Here is a 21,283-nt window from a genome sequence, read left to right as displayed (position 1 = left end):
TCCCCAGTTCATGATGCTGAGAGGCAGTGGGACTTTAAGAGACAGGACCTGGGTCACTGGAAAATCAGATGCCCAGGCCCTTCCCAAATCTCTGCTTTTCCTGGTCAGCATGAGGTAAGCAGCTTCTTCCATCTTTCATTCCTAACCATGATGCCTCACTGCAAGCCCAAAATAATGGGACAAACTGAACATGGAATGAAATCACTGAACTTGTGAGCCAAAATATTCCTTTCCTCCCTATAAGTTGATTGTCCTAAGATTTCTGTTACAGTAACAGTAACAGGAAGCTGACAAACATAACATCCAAAATCTCCAGTATGACCTGAATTATCCCTCACTTGGCTCATGTGCAATGGCACAGTGTAGTAATATTTCATTTGTATTTTAATAGATAAATTTTGCCTAAAGTTCAGAGAGTAAATCAGCCCCACTGGTCAGCCTTACAGACCAAACAGTGGTGACACACACTTTTAATCCCAACCATACCAGTTTGCCATAGAAACCGGGCAGCAGTGGTGTGCACCTTTAACCCCAGCACTAGAGGGGAATATAAGACGGGAGGAGGCAGCTCTCACACATAGTCTCATTCTGAGGATTAAGGAAACAGGATCACCATTTCAGACTGAAGTAGAGGTCAGAGCCTGTGGCTGGCTGTTTTGCTTTTCTGACAGACACCAATGTCTGTCTCTGGGTTTTTATTAACTGTACCACAGCACATTTCTGGATAGAAGGCTTAGCATTTTCTAAGGACCCTTCAGTGGGAGACCTCAGTTCAGTCACCCACACTGCTGAAATTCAGCCATGATTGACGGTCCACACACAAAGCAAAGCCAAGGCTCCAACACCACACAAAATGAATGAAAATGCATGGCTGGAATAAAGGCCACTGACACCCAGGCCACATTCCAGATGCAGGACTGACTTGGCATAACTGACCACACATCAGCCCCTCTGTGTGGCTGGCACATATATCTATAAGCAGCTTGCACTGTGGTGGGCAGATGTATAGGCACACAAGCATGAGCTGTGTCATCCCCTGGGCCTTCTCTGAAACAACAGCCACTTCCGTCTTTATTATGTGTGCGGTGGTAGGACTAGAACATGGATGCTGGGCAATGCTCTACAACTCTGCTACACCAACTTCACAGATGAAAAAACAGACTCAAGGACTTCACTGACTTATCAGGTTCACAGAGTTAGCAAGTGAAGCCTGGCACTGAGCTGAGTCTTCCTAACTTCAGCATGCAAGCTCACAAAGTGAGCTGAAGTACGTTTGTCCTCTCATTTCCTGGCTCTCCTGCTTAGGCATCTCTGTCTGCCCTGTGTCCTCTGCATGGGTATCAGTCTCACAACACTGTGCATCCTTGCCTGCAGCATCTCTGTCTGCCCCGTGTCCTCTGCATGGGTATCAGTCTCACAACACTGTGCATCCTTGCCTGCAGCATCTCTGTCTGCCCCGTGTCCTCTGCATGGGTATCAGTCTCACAACACTATGTATTTTTGCCCTGCAGCATCTCTCCACCATCTGTGCCATCTGCCCATCCATTCAGTAGGGGTTCTCTCAGTACCCCAACCAAGGGCTCAGTAGTGGCCAATGTCAAGGTCAGGGTCATGATGGAAGACATGGTCTTGTACTTATGAACCTCACAGAACAGGAACTGTTCTAGTCACTGAGGTCAGAGCAGTGAGGTCAGCTCTGCAAGGGGATACAGTGTGGAACATGAAGCCTGACATTTCTGAGAAAGGGGTAGTGCAAAAAAGATATGTGTTGAAAATTTTATTTAAAAAATGCTATTTATCAAGAAAGTTGCGTGTTCTAGTCCAGAACTCAGGAGGCAGAGGTAGGAGGACTGCCACAAGTTAAAGCCAGCCTGGTCCCACATAATAAGTTCCAGACCAGCCAGGGGAGGCTACATAACAAGACCATATCTCAAGCAGGATAAGAAAAGAGGCATCATCTGAGCTACAACCTGAGGGACGCATGCAGGGTGCGGAAAGTGGGAAGAGCGAGTGAGAAGCAGAGCAGGCCAACAGGGATCAGGGGAGCAGCAAGTGAGAGGAAGTGGGTTACCAGTGATGGGCACTTAACAGCTACAGTAATGACAGCAAACTGTACCCCAAGTGCACAGGAATGATGCCATCTGACTGTGTTCTCCATAGCTGCTCTGACTAGTAAAAGAACAGGCACAAACAGGGACAAAAGGAGAAGGTGCAGACTTATTGAGAAGGAGGACGCCAGGGCCAGCCACCCAGCCACACAGTAAGACACAGAGAAAGAAATAAAGAAAGCTATACAGAAATAGAGAAAGGGAAAAGCCCAGAGGCAAAAGATAGATGGGATAATTTAAGAAAAGCTGGCAAGACAGCATTCAGGAGGCAGAGGCAGGTGGATCTCTGTGAGTTCGAGGCCAGCCTGGTCTACAGAGCTAGTTCCAGGACAGGCTCCAAAGCCACAGAGAAACCCTGTCTCGAAAAATCAAAAAATCAAAAAAAAAAAAAAAAAAAAAAAAAAAAAAAGAAAAGAAAGAAAAGAAAAGCTGGCAAGAAACCAGACAAGTTAAGGGTATTTATAAGCAAGAATAAGCCTCCATGTGTGATTATTTGGGAGCTGGGTGGCAAGCCTCCCAAAAGAGAAAAAAAAAAAACATCGCACAACACAGCCCTGGCAAGAAGTGACAGTCAGACACACTAGGGACGTGGCAGCGTTCAGAAAGCATTCACATTCTATACATTTCTCCTTTACACAGGTAATTGGTGAAAAGACAGCCTGGGCCAAGGTTGTCCGTACAAGTCAGAACCCTAGCTACTTGGGAGGCTTGTGCAGGAAGATAGCTGGTGAAAGCCAACATGAGTGGCCAGAGTCAAACACTGTCCAAAATAAAAAACTACTGGGCTGTCAAGATCGCTCAGTAGATAAAGTCACCTGTAACTCCAGTGCCCGGGGATCCAGTGCCCTCTTCTGGCCACCATGGACACATAATTTATATGCACTCAGGCACACACATACACACACAAAATTGAAAAGAATTTTAAAGGCTACTGATGTATTCCTTTAATCCCAGCATTTAGGAGGCAGAGACAGGGACATCTTGAGAGTTTGAAGCTAGCTCGTCTACATGGTGAGCTCTTGGCCAGCTAGATCTACACAGTGAAACTCTATCTTAGGAAAAAAATTTAATTAAAAGCTACAAAAAAAAAATACCAGGCAGTGGTGGTATACGTTTTTAGTCCCAACACTCGGGAGGCAGTGGCAGGCAGATCTCTGTGAGTTCAAGGCCAGCCTGGTCCTAGAGCAAGTTTCAGGACAACCAAGGCTACACGGAGAAACACTATCTAGAAAAACAAAAAAATAAAACAGGCCAGGCGGTGGTGGTGCACGCCTTTAATCCCAGCACTCAGGAGGCAGAGGCAGGCGGATCTCTGTGAGTTCGAGACCAGCCTGGTCTACAAGAGCTAGCTCCAGGACAGGCTCTAAAAGCTGCAGAGAAACCCTGTCTCGAAAAACCAAAAAAAAAAATAAAATAAAATAAAATAAAACAAAATAAAAAATAATAAGGATATAGCTCAGTGGTAGGGCACGCGTATAGTATGCTCAAGGCCTTGGCTCAATCCTCAGTACTGCCACAAATAAAGATACCCTCTGTCTCCTCCCTGAACATAAAACCTCAGGTGGGATTTCCCTTCCGATCCCATGGCCTAAAACCATACACTCAGCAGAAAAGCTAAATGCTGAACAAAGAACACCCTGCACCCCACATGCCATGTGACCCGATGCACCCACCTGTCAACTACAACAGCATCTTGACTGCCAAGAATAAAGCTGCCTTCCCAGAGAATTCCAAAGTCTACCACAGAAGTGCGTGGCAGTCATTCCTTATACTTATCTGAATGAGACCTAGCACCCAGAGGTGCAGGTATTTAATACATGATCCTCGGTGGTGATGCTGTTTGGAGAGGCTATGGGGAATATAGCCTGGCTGGAAGAAGTACAGCACTGGGCATGCTTTGAGAATGTAAAGCCTTAACCATTACCAGATCGTTCTCTCCACTCTTTGCTCAGGACAGATGACAGGAGCTCTCCACTTCCTTCTCTGGTGGTCATCATGCCTTCTGCCATGCCTCCCACCATGATGGGCTCTTACCCCTCCGAACCAAAAGTCAAAACAAACTCTTTCTTCCATAAGCTCCTTTTCATAATGTTTTATCACAGCAACAGAAAACGAGTCAATATACTCCTCAACTTAACAAGCTAAAAGTGAGGATAAAGAATCTAAAGGATGTCAGACCCAATGGGAATGCAGGATTAGAAGGCCACATGCTTCAGTGAGCTGAGAAATGCCCTCAGATAAGCTGACCATCTCTAAACCGTCACCAAATAGGCAGTGCCAATGTAGACACAGCAGAGAAACGAGAAAAATGCATAGGAGCCTTTACAGGATCCAGGTGCCGTCTCGCATCTCCCAAGGGGCAAAATAATGGTCACTATTTGTTGTTAACTTTAATATGGCCAAGTTTGGCAACAAACTGTTGGGGCAAGCATGTGAGTCCCCTTAGGGGCTTACCAACCACTTCACCCTGGAGCTCTCAGCCGGAGTATCTGTAAATACCCAGTTCTATAGGAGACCCCTTAAGCTACTACTTACTTCTGAGTGTTCACAAGCTGTGCTTGCCCTGAGCCCCAGATCTCCTAGATTCCATTCCTACCTGTACAGATAACTGAAAATTCCCATCTGGTCCTTGGAGCAAAATCTCTTACTGGAGAAGAGAGGACAGGAAGCACTCACCTGTTGCAACATAGGAGCCCACTCCACTGACAGGGAAGAGGACGTCAGTGTCGGCATCAGCATCTCCATGGAGCACCTGCAGTGGGGCCCAGCCATGCACCTGGGGGAGGCAGGCATTCCCATCCAGTGATCTAAGGAGAAAAAATGTAGCTGCATGACAGGGCCTTGGACTTATCACATCTCCTCAAGTTCCCAGGTCTAGATGGGGATAAAACAGAATAAGCCATGGGCTGGGATTCAGCAATACAGAGCCCAGTCAAACCCTTCATGTGCTCTTTTACCAGAGCTTCCTGTGCTCAGCACAGGGGTAAAGAGCCAGCAAACGATTGTGATGCTCTCATAGAGCTTATAGTCTGGAAGAGGACCCAGACATCAATCACAACATCCTACAAGAAGATGGAGGCTCAGTTCAGAAGTGTGGAGCAGGCAGGAAGGCTGAGGAGGAAGACCCTTTTAGAAAAGGGAGAATTGTAGAGAGGGATACACCTATAAACCCAACACTTGGGAGGTCAAGGCCGCTGTGTTGTGTTTGTATAGCTCAACATACCACCAACTTGGATTCTTGCTTTGGCTTGATTTGGTTGAGAATGAAGGGTGTGTATTTTTATCCAAGAGTTTTTGGTTTTTTACTTGTTTGAGGGATAGGGCTAGCTGGTTTAGAATTCTGTACATATAGCTGAGATTACCTTGACATTCTTCACACAATCATTACTGTGCACTACATTAGAACAAAAAGAGACTCAACCGATCAAAATCACACCTACTACATCAAGTAAGGAAAGGGAGGAGAAAAAGAAAAGTCTCATTATATAATTAAAATTTTTAATTTTTAAAGATTTATGTGTATGGGTTTTTTCCCTGTGTGTACCTCTATGTACCATGCATGCAGTACCCACAGAGGCTAGTAGACATCAAATCCTCCAGAACTAAAGTCACAGATGGCTGCTGTTATGTCCAAAGTGGGTCCCTAAAGTGACAGTCTGGGCTCAGCTCAAGCCAGACTCTGAGTTAAACAAAAGCACCCTAAACAGTATTCCTCGGAACCTTGTGAAGTCAGTTTCTGTTTGTCAGGAAGTCACTACTTCCCTTCTCTGTCCCTACAGGCAATGGGGCATCTAGTTTCCTATTAAAGCATACCCTGGCCCATGCTCCCTCCCAGTCTCTTTAGAGACTGGTGAAGCTTTCCCAGCCTTTTGCTATTCTCTATGCCCCAAGCGATAACCATAGCAATCCTGAATTTCCCCAACTTTTCTTTCTACCCATGGGGTAGTCCAGTTTGGAGGTTTTACTGAGTTCTCATAGCTGTGAAGCTGGTCCTCTGGGGGAGCAGCCAGTGCTCTTAATCAATAAGCCATCTGTTTCCCAAGCCCCAAATCATGTAACTTAGCAGGCCTGGTGAGAGGCTGCCAGCCACAGCCACATGACAAGGTCCCTGTTTCACAGCCACATGGTTCCATGGTGCATTGCTTGCATGTACAAAGCTCAAGATTTTGTCTGCAGTGCCACAGAGAGAGACCCTAATCACAAGCATGGTGACTAACACCTGTAATCCCAAGCTTGTGAGGCAGAAGCAAGAGGGCGGGATGAATTTAAAGCCAACTTGAGATAGACTGTGAGACCTTGTCTCACAACAGCGTCTCCTGTCCAAGGTCACTGGCCATTCTCAACAGCACGAAGGCTGAGGCCTTCCAAACCAAACCACAATGGTGTCCAGTCTCCTGCATGAACAAGCCTCTACACTTTACTTTAGGGCACAGGATGAGACATCTTCTCTGTAAACATTTTAGACTGTGGCACACACTTCTAGGTGGCTGTTTCTTTATAAATCTTTAAAATGCAATAACCAAATCTAGCTGGGGTGATCAATGGGTAAGAAACCCAGGGAGCAGTCCTAACCGCATCTTACCAATGAATTGTTTGCCTTCTGCGGCTAGCACAGGGTGGAATAAGAGAGGGACAGTTCCTGCCCTGGGCCACGTGGCCACTGACCCCCAAGTGTTAGAAAAACAGAGTTGTGTCTCTAGGCTATTAGAACCACCACTGCATCTCTGGGCATGTGGAATTTTCCACTTGTTTCAAAGACAGTTCTTACTATTTCCCACTGACCTGTGTGAGGCAAGGTAAAGCCAGACTTCAAACCCAAGAGAAAGTGCCTCAAAGGTCCACTGTCTCAGCTAACTCCTGAAGCAACAGGCCTCAAAATATGGCATCAAGAATGACTTTTAAAAGCCAGCAAAGTGGCTCAGCTTGCTGTCAAGCCTGGTAACCCAACTTTGATCCCCAGGATCCATATGATGAAAGGAGAGAACTGACTATATAAATTAGCTTCATACACACGTAAAAAAAAAAATTAAGATTGACTTTAAAATAACAGAAACTACCGCTTATCATTGAAACAAAATATTTGTTTAAAAACATAAACAATGTGAGAACTAAAGAGAAAGACAAAACTGGCCACATCATCCCAAACACAACCTGCTGCAAGGGCATCCTCGGCGACCAAGTGAACCAGGCATCAAAGAAAGGGTTGAGTTTCCAGCAAACAGAGAATACCCGCATTCTAAAAACATACAAGCATTAGAACTACAAAAACAAACAAATGAAAATTGCCCAAAAGGCTATCTTCAACACATGGATAGATAGATAGATAGATAGATAGATAGATAGATAGATAGATAGATAGATGATAGATAGATCCCACTCTAACAACAAAATAGTGTTAGCTGTCTACCCTCTGTGCCCATAAAGACAAACCCCTCCCCACCCCGCCCCCACCCACCCCTGGAGGTTAGCTCCTGGTGCACATTCAGGTCAGACCAGGTGTTCTGCTTCCCTGAACAAGGGCTTTGGAATCTTCCTGAGTTGAGACAATGTCCTTGGGGCAGACTCTGTACCCAGGTCTAGAGAGTTTATTAACCATCTCTGCCCTGGCTGTCAGCAGCCCCCATGCAGTCTTCCTGCCTGACTGTGCACATGCCTGTCTGGGCCTGGAATGGGGGTGGGGGCCCATGGAGCCAACCTGAACTTGTGAGGTGGGGGGGGGATGAGCTGTGGCTCACTGCTGTAGACAACCAGAAGGTGTGAGGAGCAGGGTGCCTAGTCACGAGATGGACATGGAACTTGTGACTCTCTGAGTTACCCCAACACGCTCCCAAACTCACTTCCTTACTGGTCAGAGCACAAACAAGATGGTTGAAAAGCTCTTTTCCATAATAAAGTGATTGCCTATTCTGAAGAAAAACAGAAAACAAAGCCAATGTTTGTGACGGAATCTGGATAAAGAGGGATCAGGCACCAAAGAATTGTTTAAATCACCAGTAAACAGAGTAAGCCCAAATTTGGGCCACAAGATCATCCTGAAAACAAGAGAGCATCAGACTTTGCTGCCAGAAGCAACAGCAAGCTGAGCCTCCTGGCCTGACCTCACTCCCCCACAGGACTGCTGTGAGCAGACTCTAGACCTCTCCTGTGACTACAAGCTTAAATCAAAAGCCAAGTATTACTCAATAAGCCATTCATCACTGCTCAGCTCCTCCCCAGTTAGCTCTGTAGACTCTTCAATCAAGATGCCCCTGGATACCAGGGAGAGGCTGTCCATGGTCCATGGAGGCCCAGGCTCCCAAGGTCACCCAGCACTGCTCTGTGCCTTTTACACATCACAATGGCCCTGGCTTACAAGCTGGCCTCCTCTCCAAGCTGCACTACATGGCACCAGAAGTAGGAAGAAAAATGACTGGGTCTGGGGCATCGACTCACGCATGCTCACCTACAGAGCCACACAATGCAGATGTACTCTCAAGCCCTCACAGAACTGAAAGCAGTTTCAATGATTAACCGTATGTGCCAACTTGACTGGGCAACTCTGTCAGATACTTGGTCAAAATTATGCTAGAAGTTGCTGTGAGGGTATTTTTTTGAAGATTAACATTTACATCAGTGGATTTTTAGTTAAACAGATTATCCTGTTGGACTAGGTGGGCCTCAGCCAAAGAGCAGAGGCTGCAATACAAAAACACATGACCTTGCCACAAAAAAATAAAAAGGAATTCTGCCAGCAAACTGCCCCTGGGCTTGAACTGCAACTCTTCTGCTGCCGATGTCTACCTATGGATTCAGACTAATCACATCCCACAATCCTATGTGCCAATTCTCCAAATCAGGAGGAAAGAAGAAAAGGGACAAGCATGGTGATGCATATCAAATCTCAGCACTTGAGGAGACTCAGGCCAGCCTGTGCGCATGTGCATCCCAAGCGTGGTTCCTGGTGCCTACAGAGGTCAGAAGAGAGCATCAGACCCTCTGACACTCACCATATGGGGACTGAGAATCCAGTTTGGGTCCTGTGCAAGAACAACAAGTGTGATTAACTGCTGAGTACTCTCTCCAGCCCCCAAAACTTTTTAAGCAGACATAGTCTCCAGAGAAATAAAAAGAGCTGATATTACACAAACATGACCAACAGAAGCATAGCACTGGGGGCATCCTGGGGCTATTAAGAGCACCATGGCATTTCAGCCCCATAAAAAGATACTTTCACACATGTTCAGGACACACTTTTGACCAGGAGGGCTATGAAGTCAGCCATGATTAGCACCATGTCCTCTAGAGCTGAGGAGAAAAAGTGGCTGTGTAACAACTGTAGAAGCAGAGGTAAGCAGGGAACTGTTGGCCCATGTGACATCACTCAGTGTGTGTGTCAAAGGCCTCAGACATCACGTGGCCAGGCTCTGCAACACCCCAACAAGTGGCGGATTTAAATCTCCATCCCACCCAGGCAGCAAGTGCAGACAGATTGAGCTCTGGGAAGCAGCGACCTGAGCCTGAGCACCGGCTTGGCCAAGCGCTCTGCCAAATCTCAACTCCATGGAATCCTGTTCTTCCATCCTGCAAACCAGAAGTGATACCCACTAACCTAAAACAGCACCACACGGGTCAGGGTGCTGACACAGCACTGCTCTCAGTGTGCTTTGTCTTTTGGAAATAGTCTCATTTGGTCGGGGTGCTGACCTTGAACTCTCTATGTGGGTAAAGACAGTCTTGAACTTTTGTTCCTCCTGCCTCCACCCACACATGCTCTGATGATAGATACACACCACCACACCCAGCTCTGCAGTGCTGAAGCACAAACCCAGAACTCTGTGATGCAGGCCAAGCACTCTACCAATGGAGCCACAACACCAGCCGTCACAGTTCCTAGGTTAAGTCTTATTGTCACACAGGACAGTAATCTCTTCTCTTAGGCTCTCAAGAGCCAATCAGTGACACTCCTTCAGGCCACCTCCACTTTCTCCTGAGCGTCCTATGCTAGTGCAAAGTTAGAGGTGGAGGAAACCAATTTCAAAGAACACAGTTTGATGCCAATTTTGCATTAAGTCCATTTAAGTAGACTTCCCTTAATTCTCAGCAAGGTAAGGTCATAAAGATCTAAAGAATGAATAATGCCCCCAAAGAAATTTATAAAGTGCACACTGTTATGGTGTGTATGCATGTTCATATATCACACTCATATGTTCCTATGTATGCACACATGCCTTGGTGCACATCTGGAGGTCAGAGTTCAAGTTCACATCTCCATCCCGTCCTTCTACCATGTTTGAGGTAGGAGCTCTTGTTCTTCCCTGCTATGTATACCAGGCTATCTGGTGTAAAGTCTCCACCTTCCACCTCCCACTGGGAGCACGGGAATAACAGGTGCCTGCTCTGCCACATCCATCTGGGATGCTGGGGATCAGCACTCAGGTTGTCAGGCTTGCAGGGCAAGATTTATCCACTGAGCCATGGCTCCAGCCCAAAACTCACTCACTTCACTCACTTCCTAGAAAATGGCTGTCATAACTCCCTCACCATGAGCTCTGGTGGGACTTACTTGTCTGGCGACCCCGAGTGGCCTGTGTGCCTCCTTCCCGCTGGGTTCCTGCACACACCCTCCTCGTTTTCATCCACATCATCATCGATGCTCTTCACATCAAGCTTCTGGAAGCCCAGCTCCCCGTTCAAAGACACAGCATCCATTTTCCAGGAACTGCTACTCTGGCTCCCATTGGAGTTTGGCCCAAAGGGGCTTTCAAAGGTTGACGTGACGTTGATGGAGGAGCGGTCGGAGTTGTCCTCTGAGCTTTCTGTAGTTCCAGGCATCTTTTTTAAAGTGTTCCCAATGCTCTGCTCCTCCTCATCATCATCAAAAGAGACAATGTTGGTCACCTTCTTCCTCCTCCTCCTCTCCCTCTTACATCTGGCATCTGGTAAAGGAAAAGCTGTGGTAGTAGACAGAAGGAAGGCCAAGCTATGCTCCCATGGGGGGCAGCAAAGTCTATTATCACACCAAGAGTAAACTGTGTTGGGGCTTTCGGGTTATGAGGTTTTTGGAAACAGATTTTTTTTTTCTTATAATATACTCTGAATGTAGCTTCCCCTAGCTCCCTCCCAGATCCTCCCCACCTCCCCACTCACTCAAATCCACACTCTGTCTTTCTTTCTCTCTTATCAGAAGACAAACAGGCATCTAACAATAAAATAAAGACAAACCAGAATAACAAAACAAAGAAACAAACAGAAAAAGCACAAGAAATGCACACAAACGCAGACACACACATTTGCACATAAAGATACAAAATCAGAAACCTTAATATATAAGCAGCAAAAGACCTGTAAGATAAGAAAAAAAAAGAAAAAGCCCGGACAAAGCATTATGAGATCAAAAACTCCCCAAAATACCACTGAGCTTGTGTACAGCTCATCTACTGCTGGGCATTTTGTAGGTTTTTTAAAAAACTGTTTTTAAACGTAGGTGTGTGTCCGTCTGTCGTGTGTGTGTGTGTGTGTGTGTGTCTGTGTGTGTCTGTGTGTGTCTGTGTGTCTCTGTAAAATATGCGCAGATCCTTTGCAGCTGGAATTATAGGCAGCTGTGAGACGTGGATGCCAGAGACCACACTCAGGTCCTCTGGAAGAGCAGCAAGCACTGGGGAGGACAGAGGTACTACAGGCAGAACCTACTACTGTTGTTTTGCTAACGCTCATGTCAAATATTCCCCTAAATATTTCTGTTTATACCCAGAGGTTAGTGATTCTCTCAACTTTGGTCAGAGCAGCTTCTTTTTGTACTGGGCAGCATTCAATGCAGAGAGTCATAACTGGTCAGAGTACTGAGAACAGGCCAGTGTGAGTGCTCAACCCTATAAGACATCTTGATCAAACCCACCCGGCCCCACAAGGCTCAGCGCACACCAGGGGAAAGGAGGCAGAAATAATGTGAGCTCCAGATGGCGGGAGCGCGGTGAGACAAAGTCTGGGCACGGCTGCGGTAGTGATGCACTCACAACAGCATGGCTTGCTGCGCGGTAGGAATGCACTCGCACCAGCAGGGATTGCTGCACAAGACCAAGCCAGTCAGCACGCCAGCGTAGTGGACGAGGGGCTGCTGACAGTCGATGGCTGCTAGGGAAGGGGATGTGGATTTTCTTCAGGGAGCTGTGGCTGCTAAGTTGCTCGTGCTCCAGTGGATAGCCCACACCCATGCTTTGAGGGCAGCAGCGAGATTTTATATACAAAGAGGAAATGGAGGTGGGAAGAGAAAAGATTAGGGGAGGGTGGGAGGCAGACATGATCACAACACAGTGCATACAAGTATGAAACTGTCACAGAATAAATGAAAAGCTCTTTTTAAGAAAGGCTAAGAAGAAAAGTTCTGAGGGGAAGGTTGGGGACCTGGCTCAGTAGGTAAAGTTCCCACTGCACAAGCAGAGGACTTGAGTTTGGGCCCCAGTCCTGGGGAAAAGGTGGTCACAGTGCTGGTGGTCACATCAGCAACAGCTCCAGCCCTGGGAGGGCAGAGACAGGCTGATCCCTGGAGCTTAGTAGCCAGCCAGTCTAGAAAAGCTGGGGATATAGGTGGCAGAACACTTGTCTAGGGTGTATAATCTTCACTAAAAAAATAAATATTTTTTTTAAATTTTTAAAGTGATGGCCATGATCACTGCCTTAAGGGATTTGGGAAAGACACGGGTCAGGATTTAACCCCCAGGTTTTGGTTTCTGCTATATAGCAACTACTAACAACTCCAAATGCTCTACGGTATCATCAGCTTCTGGCAAACCTATCTTAACTGAACCAGTTCCCCTTGCCTGCCCATAGTCAAAGCTCAGAGCTCCCCTCTTACCTCAGGCACTACTTAAATCACATCCTCCCATACAGGCAAGCCCAAAAGTGTTCTCTCTGAAGCAGCCCATGCTCTCATCCCATATACAAGAACAGTAAGCTGTTTGTGTCATTTGTTTTTAAATATCACCCCTTCCCATCCCCAAGAAGATTAATCAGGTGCCAACAGAGTCTCAACTCACTACTGAGCACCAAGAACATGAGGAGGAGGAGAAGTAAGTGTGGAAGATGACCCACCTGGCTTCCTACCCTTCCTGTTGGGTCCCTCTCACAGGGAACGATGACAAAAGCAAACACCAGGAGACTGTTCTCCCCGGAGGAGAGTAACAACCGTCAGGTGGGTTCCTCTCAGCCCTACTCTCATTTCCTTTTTATTGGCCCTCCTATGCCACCTCGCGGGTCCCTTCTGGCTCACCAACATTGACGTTCTTGGATATGACAGGAAGAGGGTCAGTCTCCTGCTCCGGCTTGATGAGAATAGAGACAGCAGAGGATGCTGTGATCTCCCTGAGAAGGCTGCTCATGCCCTGCGTGGACTCCTTCAGCAAAGACGTCACATTCTGTGTTGACTCCTTTAAGAGGTCAGAGACAGTGGGAGCAAATTTGCTCTGCCCATTCAAATCCTTGTTGTCAATGTTAATTGCAAAGAGTATGGAGTTCAGACCTGCCAAAAGGGAGGGGGAGGGGGAGGTTGCAGTGCTTGCTGTCATGTAGTCACACCTCCAACATCAGCAAGGAGACCGTCTAAAGGGACATAAGAAGACAAATCTCATCTTCAGCATCTATAAAACCATCTGAAACTGGCATTGGCAGATAGAGAGAAGTTCATATGAACAGTCTTTCCACATTCCATTCCTGGATGTCAAAAGACAAATGGAAACAAGAACCACCCAGGTGAAGACCATGGAAGAAGTTCTGGAGAGAGGCTGCCTGGCCTGAGCCACAGAACAGCCAATTAATAGTAGCTCAGAAACCTTGGTCAAGCCACTTGCCACCTCCCTGAGCTCTAGTTTCTTTGCCTGCACAATGGCGACAACAGTAACCCTCTCAGGATTGTGAGCACTAAAGATTTCACCTACCGAAACCTTAAGAGCTCAGTGCATTCCAAGAACGCCATTACAATTGCTTTACCCAATAGTGACACCAGCATCCTATGGCCTATAAAGAAAAGCATGGCCATGCCTGACTTTCTCATTCCTAGATGAGACTAACATGACGCTCAATATGTAGACTTAATGTCAGGTTTTAGAAGAGAAAGTATGTAAAAACAAAGAATTTGGAAGAAAGACAAGCTATCACACTGATCACCCTTAAAGGGGCAGTCGAACAGCAAAGGATTTCTCAAGCCACAACACACTGATCCAGGGCCTTGCTCCATGCTGATAAGCCAGTACATGGCCTTTTCTCTTCTATGGCTCTCTTGAAGCCCTAAAAAGAAAATCGAAGAGCATTCTTACCTCACAGAGGAGGAAAGAAGAGGAACAGTGTGATAGGATTCAACTGGTATGCAGCAGAACCAGGAGTCAAGGCAGTCTGCCCATCCAGTTCCCTCACGGCTCACCGGGCAGGTCACAAGCCAGACCTTCAACCTCATGCCTCATCTGCATGGGGATCAAATTCTAGATAAATGGCCCCAACTTAAGAAGCCAACAGTACACTTCCAATCATGGGGACACAGAACATCACAGAATGCTTGGGCAATAAATGCACCCAAGAGCCTCTCTGTTCACCAAGCTTCTCGGGGCTTAGCACCCCTGCCTCAACCAGGCTTACCAGCTGCCATGGTAGGGAGCATGCTGGACCTTTCTTCATCCATCACAAAAGACCAGTCTTCATAGAACGTGCTGCAAAGCAAAGAGAAGGGGGAAACTCTTAAAGAAAGGCAGTTCTTGGCATTCACACACTGGCTAATGATGCCATTGATGGCTCCCAGAAAACACCAGGCCTGGCTGGTCACCCAGAGGGAATTTTGTTCCTCCCCACTTTGAAGCTTCTCTCTAGAAACAAAGGTTTAAATGCACAGATTCTACAACTTCCTTCTCGGTCCCCTGAGACTGTGAGCTTCAGAGGACTGAAATAGACATATGCAAACATATTTATAAAGAAGCAGAGATGAAGAGAACAGAGGAATGGACTCCACTCAACAATGCAACCCGGAGAAAGGAAGTCCAGGCTCACCAACAGGGTTTACCTGATTGGTTAATACAAGAAGAGATGATCTCAGAAGCAATTACAGAGCTACAGGGCTCCATCAAGCAGGGCATCCACTTATAAAAATTGCTAGGCTACAAACCCAAACTCCAAGTTAGCCAAGGAAAGGGCTGGGAGGGTAAATGGTCCCTGTGGATTTCAGTAGTAGCTGGGGAGGCTCAGTGAAGGCTGCGGGTATACAAGGCAACCTAGCTAATCAATGATACAGCGGGGACTAAAAGCAGGTCTCCCAAGTACAATTTCTAATCACTCTATATGACTCTTAAGCAATAAACCACCAGAGTCAACAGTGCCAGGTGACAGAATTCTAAGTGCAGTTTCAATAACATCAATTCAGTACTGAGTGGCCTGCAGTTCAGTAAGAGATGTGAAAAACCAGCTGCTGATGTGACTGACTACAAGATGGGGGGGGGGGGGGGCCTACACAATGGAACGGCGACAAACCACCTTGTCACGCTGGCATTTTGACTGTACCCAATTTCACCACAAATTGGAATCATTTGAAAATCTGAACTAGCTTTCATACATGTAAATGAAGCTTGAGTGTGAGTGTGTGTGTGTGTGTGTGTGTGTGTTTGTGTGTGTGTGTCCATGAATGTGCTTGCATATGGAGAACACCCTCCAGTATAATTCTTCAGGATTCATTCACCTTTTTGGAGACAGGGTCTCTCATTGTCCTGGAGATCACCAAGTAGGCTAGGCTGGCTGCCCAGTGACTCCTTATCGCTGGGACATGCACCACTGTGCTAACTCTTCCTACATGGATTAGTGTTACTCTTGTTTTAATTATCTTTTTCTTCTTTGTTTCAGTTTTATTTTATTATTGTGTACATATGTGTATGCAGGACGTGTGTGAATTCAGGCACACAGGTAGAGGTCCATAAACAGTTTTCAGGAGTCAGTTCTCTGTCCTTTCACCACAGGATTCATGGAATCTGGGGGCTAAACTCAGGGGTCCGTGCCTGTGTGCTCAGCAAGAGCTTTTACCCACTGAAAGCCTTCACTGACCCTAGAGCATTTTGTTTTGTTTTGTTTTGTTTTGTTTTTGTTTTTCAAGACAGAGTTTCTCTGTAGCTTTTAGAGCCTGCCCTGGAACTAGCTCTTGTAGACCAGGCTGGCCTTGAACTCACAGAGATCCACCTGCCTCTGCCTCCTGAGTGCTGGGATTAAAGGCATGCACCACCACCGCCTAGCTTACCCTAGAGCATTTTTAAGAGTACCCACAGAATCACTGGTAGATTTACCAATAGAAGAAACATTACAGGGTGCGGGGGAGCACTGTCTAACACATACCAGTACCTGAGTTTGATTTCCAGGAAAAAAAGGGTAAAGCAGAGAGAAGAGATGGTTGGGGGAACATAACTGCAGATGCAGAAAGGGAGACCTGAACCTGCAAACAGGTGGGCACACTGGAATCAAAGAACTGTCAGTGCTGATCAGAAGCCAGCTTACTGCATTAATGGAATCTCAGTGTCACCTCTAGGTCATGCCAACATGGAAGTTACTCAAGGTGCCAGGGAGGACTGACCAAGGCCACTCAGGGCATCAGGTGACATAAACTGTGTCTAGTCTTCTATCCTTACAAGGGAAAATAACTGGTAGAGCAGACACCATGACAAGGGAATCCCACCACACTAGGATTATCTCTATGTATATTATGAGCGGCTTAGCTTTTAAGCCAGTGGCTTCTGCAACAGTTTCCCATATTGTAAGGAGATGGCTGGCTAGAACATCTTCAGCTCAGTCTAGTGATCTCCTCCCACTGCTGAGAGGCTGCTGGATTATAGGTGTGACCCTCCCTGCCAATGAGTCAGGAGAGGAAGCATCTCTGGAGGCAGGAGCCTTCTCATCCAGTGCTTACTTCAACAGCAATCCCTTCTCCCACTGTGAGTCTACATGTGCCTCCATGGGAGCCCATCAGCCTGGTCTTCAGAAGAGAACATGAAGAAATAAAAGTGGCCAGCTTACTACAATATAGTCTGACAGTCTGACCTATACTACCTGAGTAAACTTCATACTCAAGAAAAAAATGACACATGAAAAATGAAGCTTTTAATAAACACAAAACACTTTCTTCCTTAAGTGCTCACATTCTGAGCAGGCCTAGTCATGCAGGACTGTAATCCCAGCAGTAGAGAAACAAGCCAGCCTCGGTTACACAATAAAATCCAGGCCAGCCTAGACTACATGTGAGACCTTGTCTCAAAATAAAGAAAAGAACAAATACAGTTTCCGTCTCTTCGGTCAGTTTGGGATTGACTAAAGAATCCCAAATTAAAACTCGGTGCAGAGAGGGGCAGTCTGTATCCTAGGACAACAGCTGGGCCCTGATGACAGCGGGCGCTGACGTAGCACTGGTTATGTGTGCACCGCACAGAGCTCCTCCAAGCACTGTGGCTTTGGTTCTCCCACCAAGGAAATGGCTAGCAGGGCTGCAGTGGGGAAGCCGCTTCTCCCCCGGTGGGAAGACAAGGAAAACAGGCCTGTCCTGCTGGGTACCTGAGCCTGGTGCGGTCAGCCAGGAGCATGTGCAGGTAGCGCTCCAGGGAGTGTTCATTGAGGGCACAGCGCAGCCAGGCCCGGCCTCGGCCCACATCTGCAGTGATGTGATGCAGGGAGTAGAAGCGTTGCAGTTCGTGCTTGTTGAGGACCTCCTTCACGTAGAACCAGAACACAGGCTCTGGGGAGAGAGGGCAGAGCGTATCATGGCCTACATGCTGTCATTTTCAGAGCAACGGTCAATAGGCAACTTCATGGAGTATAAATGGCATTCGTTACTTCCTTAGATAGATGAAGTAGAACAAAGCAATAATCAAAAGTAAACAGGTCTCAGAACCTCCCACTTCAAGACCACCATTCCTAGATAACATTTTCAAAACCTTCATTCCAGTCTTTTTTTATTACACCTATACAAAAATGACCATTTGTGGCAGCTAAATGATGTCCCCAAACGTAACTACACGCTAGTGGCTGAAACCTGTGCATGTAGCCAGAAGCAGCAAAGGAGTGTTGGCAACTCTGATTATGTCAATTCCCACGGACACAACATATTAACAAGTGTCTTCATAAGAAGACAGAGAAACTGACTCACAGGGAAAAGGCCATGTGACTAGGGAAGCAAAGATTAGAATGCTGGCAGCGGGCAGCAGCAGAAGCTGGGAGAGGTGAGAATGTGTTTCTCTGTGTAACAGCCCTGGTACTAGCTAGTCCTGGTACTAGCTCTGTAGACCAGGCTGCCCTCGAACTCATAGATATCTGTCTGCCTCTGCCTCCTGAGTGCTAAGATAAAAGGCATGTGCCACCACAGCCTGGTTTGATTCAGTTTTTTTCTAAATCATGAACATTTTCCAGATTGGAAGGGCCTCAGAACAATTCTGTGTTGTTACGTATTCACCAGTGTTCTGAATACTGAACGTGATTTTTGGCAGCTTCCTGGTGGGATACAATTTAGATCTATCTTGATTACAAAGAATTCACTTCATTGCTGCTTCCCCTCACACAGACATACAAAAAAAAAAAAAAAAAAAACACAACATCCTTGATCATGAATAATCACCCTCATTTCTATATACTCAGGAGAGCTTCCCAAATGGTCAACTATTTGGTATAATGACAGGAACAAATTTAAGGTTATGGGAAGGCTAGATAAGGCTTGTTGAACCACAGATAGCCATTCTTACTGGCATCTCTTCAAGGCTACCTTTCTTACCCACATTACAAATTTATTTGGGAGTTGAAATTTTAGTTTATACCTCATTTTGTGACCAATTTTCTTTACAACATTGACTCATTGACACTTTTTCATGCTATTGTCAGAACTACAATGACAGCTGTTAGCTATTGAGTATTAACTGTACACCAGTCATTGTCACAAACTTCATAACTGACCTCACTCAAACCAAGGCCATTTTAATCAAAGCAAGACCTGGACAAGTTTCACCTTATCCAATTAATGTTAATAAGCAGCATAAAACCGTGAGAGGGTGGGGGTGGTGCACGCCTTTAATCCCAGCACTCAGGAAGCAGAGGAAGGCAGATCTCTTGAGTTCGAGGCCAGCCTGATCTACAAAGCGAGTTCCAGGACAGGCTCCAAAGCTACAGAGAAACCCTGTCTCAAAAAAACAAAACAATACCCCCCAAAAAGAAGCATAGATGAGCTGGAATGTGGTTCCTAAGACAAGTCACTCAAATCATATTTGCTTCTGCTGCCTTCAAAACGAGCATGTTTACAACTGCTTGATTTACTTCTAAGTGGAGCAGAGTCAAGCAGGTTCATAGACCCCTCTGAGAACATTACAGTCATTGAGGCTTCCTTCCGGATTAAGAAGTTCACTCTAACTCTTCAGCTCAACTGACCTAGGTGAATTGTATCGATCTAGTGAGCTTCATCTTTTAGGGGCATTTAGTCCAACACACAGGACAAATGGGTGACACGATCATTCAGTTACAGGGCCACAGAGGAACCTCAGATTCCTCTCCCATGAGCACAGAATAGGTGGGTCTGGGGCTATGGGCTCACTGGAGAAAAGGGCAGGTAGAGTGTTGAGCACAGGCCAGGCCAACCAACCAACAATGGCTGCCTGAAGCAAGATAACCAACACCCCATGGCTGGCGAAGAAGAGGCACTGTGTAACCTCTCTCTCCCTTTCTGGGTTAGAAGCACCTAAACATATAGACCCTCCCAGGTCTTTTAACTTGGTTACTTATTTAGCATATGTGTGTCCATCACAACACAGGTACAAAGGTCAGAGAACGACTTGCAGGAGTCAGTTTTCCCCTTCCACCATGTGGGTCCCAGAGACTAGGTGACCAGAGCCTTTACAGATGAGCCATCTCACCGGCTCATTCTTCAGAACAAACTTCCCCTCAGTCCTCACATAGCAAACTCATCAGACACGTGCCCAGAAGAGGCTGTGCCCCTGCTGTGCCTTTGTGATTTCCATGAACTAAACCATTCTCTCCAGGAGAGAGGGAGCTCTGAAGACAGCTAAGGAAGGTCTTGAAAGTTTCAGGATTCACAGGGCCCCATCCAAAGTCATAAAAACAGCAAACACCTGATGAGGAGAAAGACTCTTTAACGGAGCTGCCCGCAATCTGGACAGAAGCACCAGACATGCAGCTTTGTTGAGTCATCTCCCATTCTAGGGTGATTTTTCTACAACACATTCCCCTGAGTCAGCCATGATTCTATAAGTAACCCCAATAAACTGTGGTTCATCAAACCAGATTTAGGTGCAATCACTTTTTGGCCTGTTGTCAGTTCCCCATGGCTGTGAAAAGACATTTGTTTATGCCCAAGGAAAGTTACAGTCAAACACCAGAACAGGGGACTCTGGGGAGCACACTACCCTCAGCCACCTCAAACACCAGAACAGGGACTCTGGGGAGCACACTACCCTCAGCCACCTCAAACACCAGAACAGGGGACTCTGGGGAGCACACTACCCTCAGCCACCTCAAACACCAGAACAGGGGACTCTGGGGAGCACACTACCTCAGCCACCTCAAACACCAGAACAGGGACTCTGGGGAGCACACTACCTCAGCCACCTCAAACACCAGAACAGGGACTCTGGGGAGCACACTACCTCAGCCACCTCAAACACCAGAACAGGGACTATGGGGAGCACACTACCTCAGCCACCTCACACACCAGAACAGGGGACTCTGGGGAGCACACTACCTCAGCTACCTCAAACACCAGAACAGGGGACTCTGGGGAGCACACTACCTCAGCCACCTCAAACACCAGAACAGGGGACTCTGGGGAGCACACTACCTCAGCCACCTCAAACACCAGAACAGGGGACTCTGGGGAGCACACTACCTCAGCCACGTCAAACACCAGAACAGGGGACTCTGGGGAGCACACTACCTCAGCCACCTCAAACACCAGAACAGGGGACTCTGGGGAGCACACTACCCTCAGCCACCTCAAACACCAGCACAGGGGACTCTGGGGAGCACACTACCTCAGCCACCTCAAACACCAGAACAGGGGACTCTGGGGAGCACACTACCCCAGCCACCTCAAACACCAGAACAGGGGACTCTGGGGAGCACACCACCAGAACAGGGACTCTGGGAGCACACTGCCCCAGCCACAAGTAACTCTCACTGTCACTCTGCCTTCT

At 46.9% G+C, this 21,283-nt stretch overlaps 1 protein-coding gene across 4 annotated transcripts in view; it reads right to left on the bottom strand.

Moving 5' to 3' along the window:
* Snx29 (sorting nexin 29) overlaps positions 1-21,283 on the bottom strand; it is a 428,110-nt gene that overhangs the window by 350,789 nt on the left and 56,038 nt on the right. For 2 of the 4 annotated variants that reach the window (XR_005285098.1, XM_038327322.1), the window contains exons 5-9: positions 17,649-17,829; positions 14,712-14,782; positions 13,354-13,602; positions 10,651-11,023; positions 4,785-4,915 (exon numbers count right to left, since the gene is read on the bottom strand). Coding sequence is in view for 3 of the 4 variants with exons in the window: in XM_038327322.1 (XP_038183250.1) it covers positions 4,785-4,915; positions 10,651-11,023; positions 13,354-13,602; positions 14,712-14,782; positions 17,649-17,829 (1,005 nt within the window). In the remaining variant the exon portion in view is untranslated. Of the gene's footprint in view, positions 1-4,784; positions 4,916-10,650; positions 11,024-13,353; positions 13,683-14,711; positions 14,783-17,648; positions 17,830-21,283 lie in introns of those variants that run through there. The other 2 variants (XM_038327324.1, XM_038327323.1) reach the window with 2 other exon arrangements.

This window comes from Arvicola amphibius, chromosome 4 (genome assembly GCF_903992535.2).
Source record: "Arvicola amphibius chromosome 4, mArvAmp1.2, whole genome shotgun sequence".
Classification (NCBI taxonomy): domain Eukaryota; kingdom Metazoa; phylum Chordata; class Mammalia; order Rodentia; family Cricetidae; genus Arvicola; species Arvicola amphibius.
This window is presented reverse-complemented; position numbering and strand designations above follow the sequence as displayed.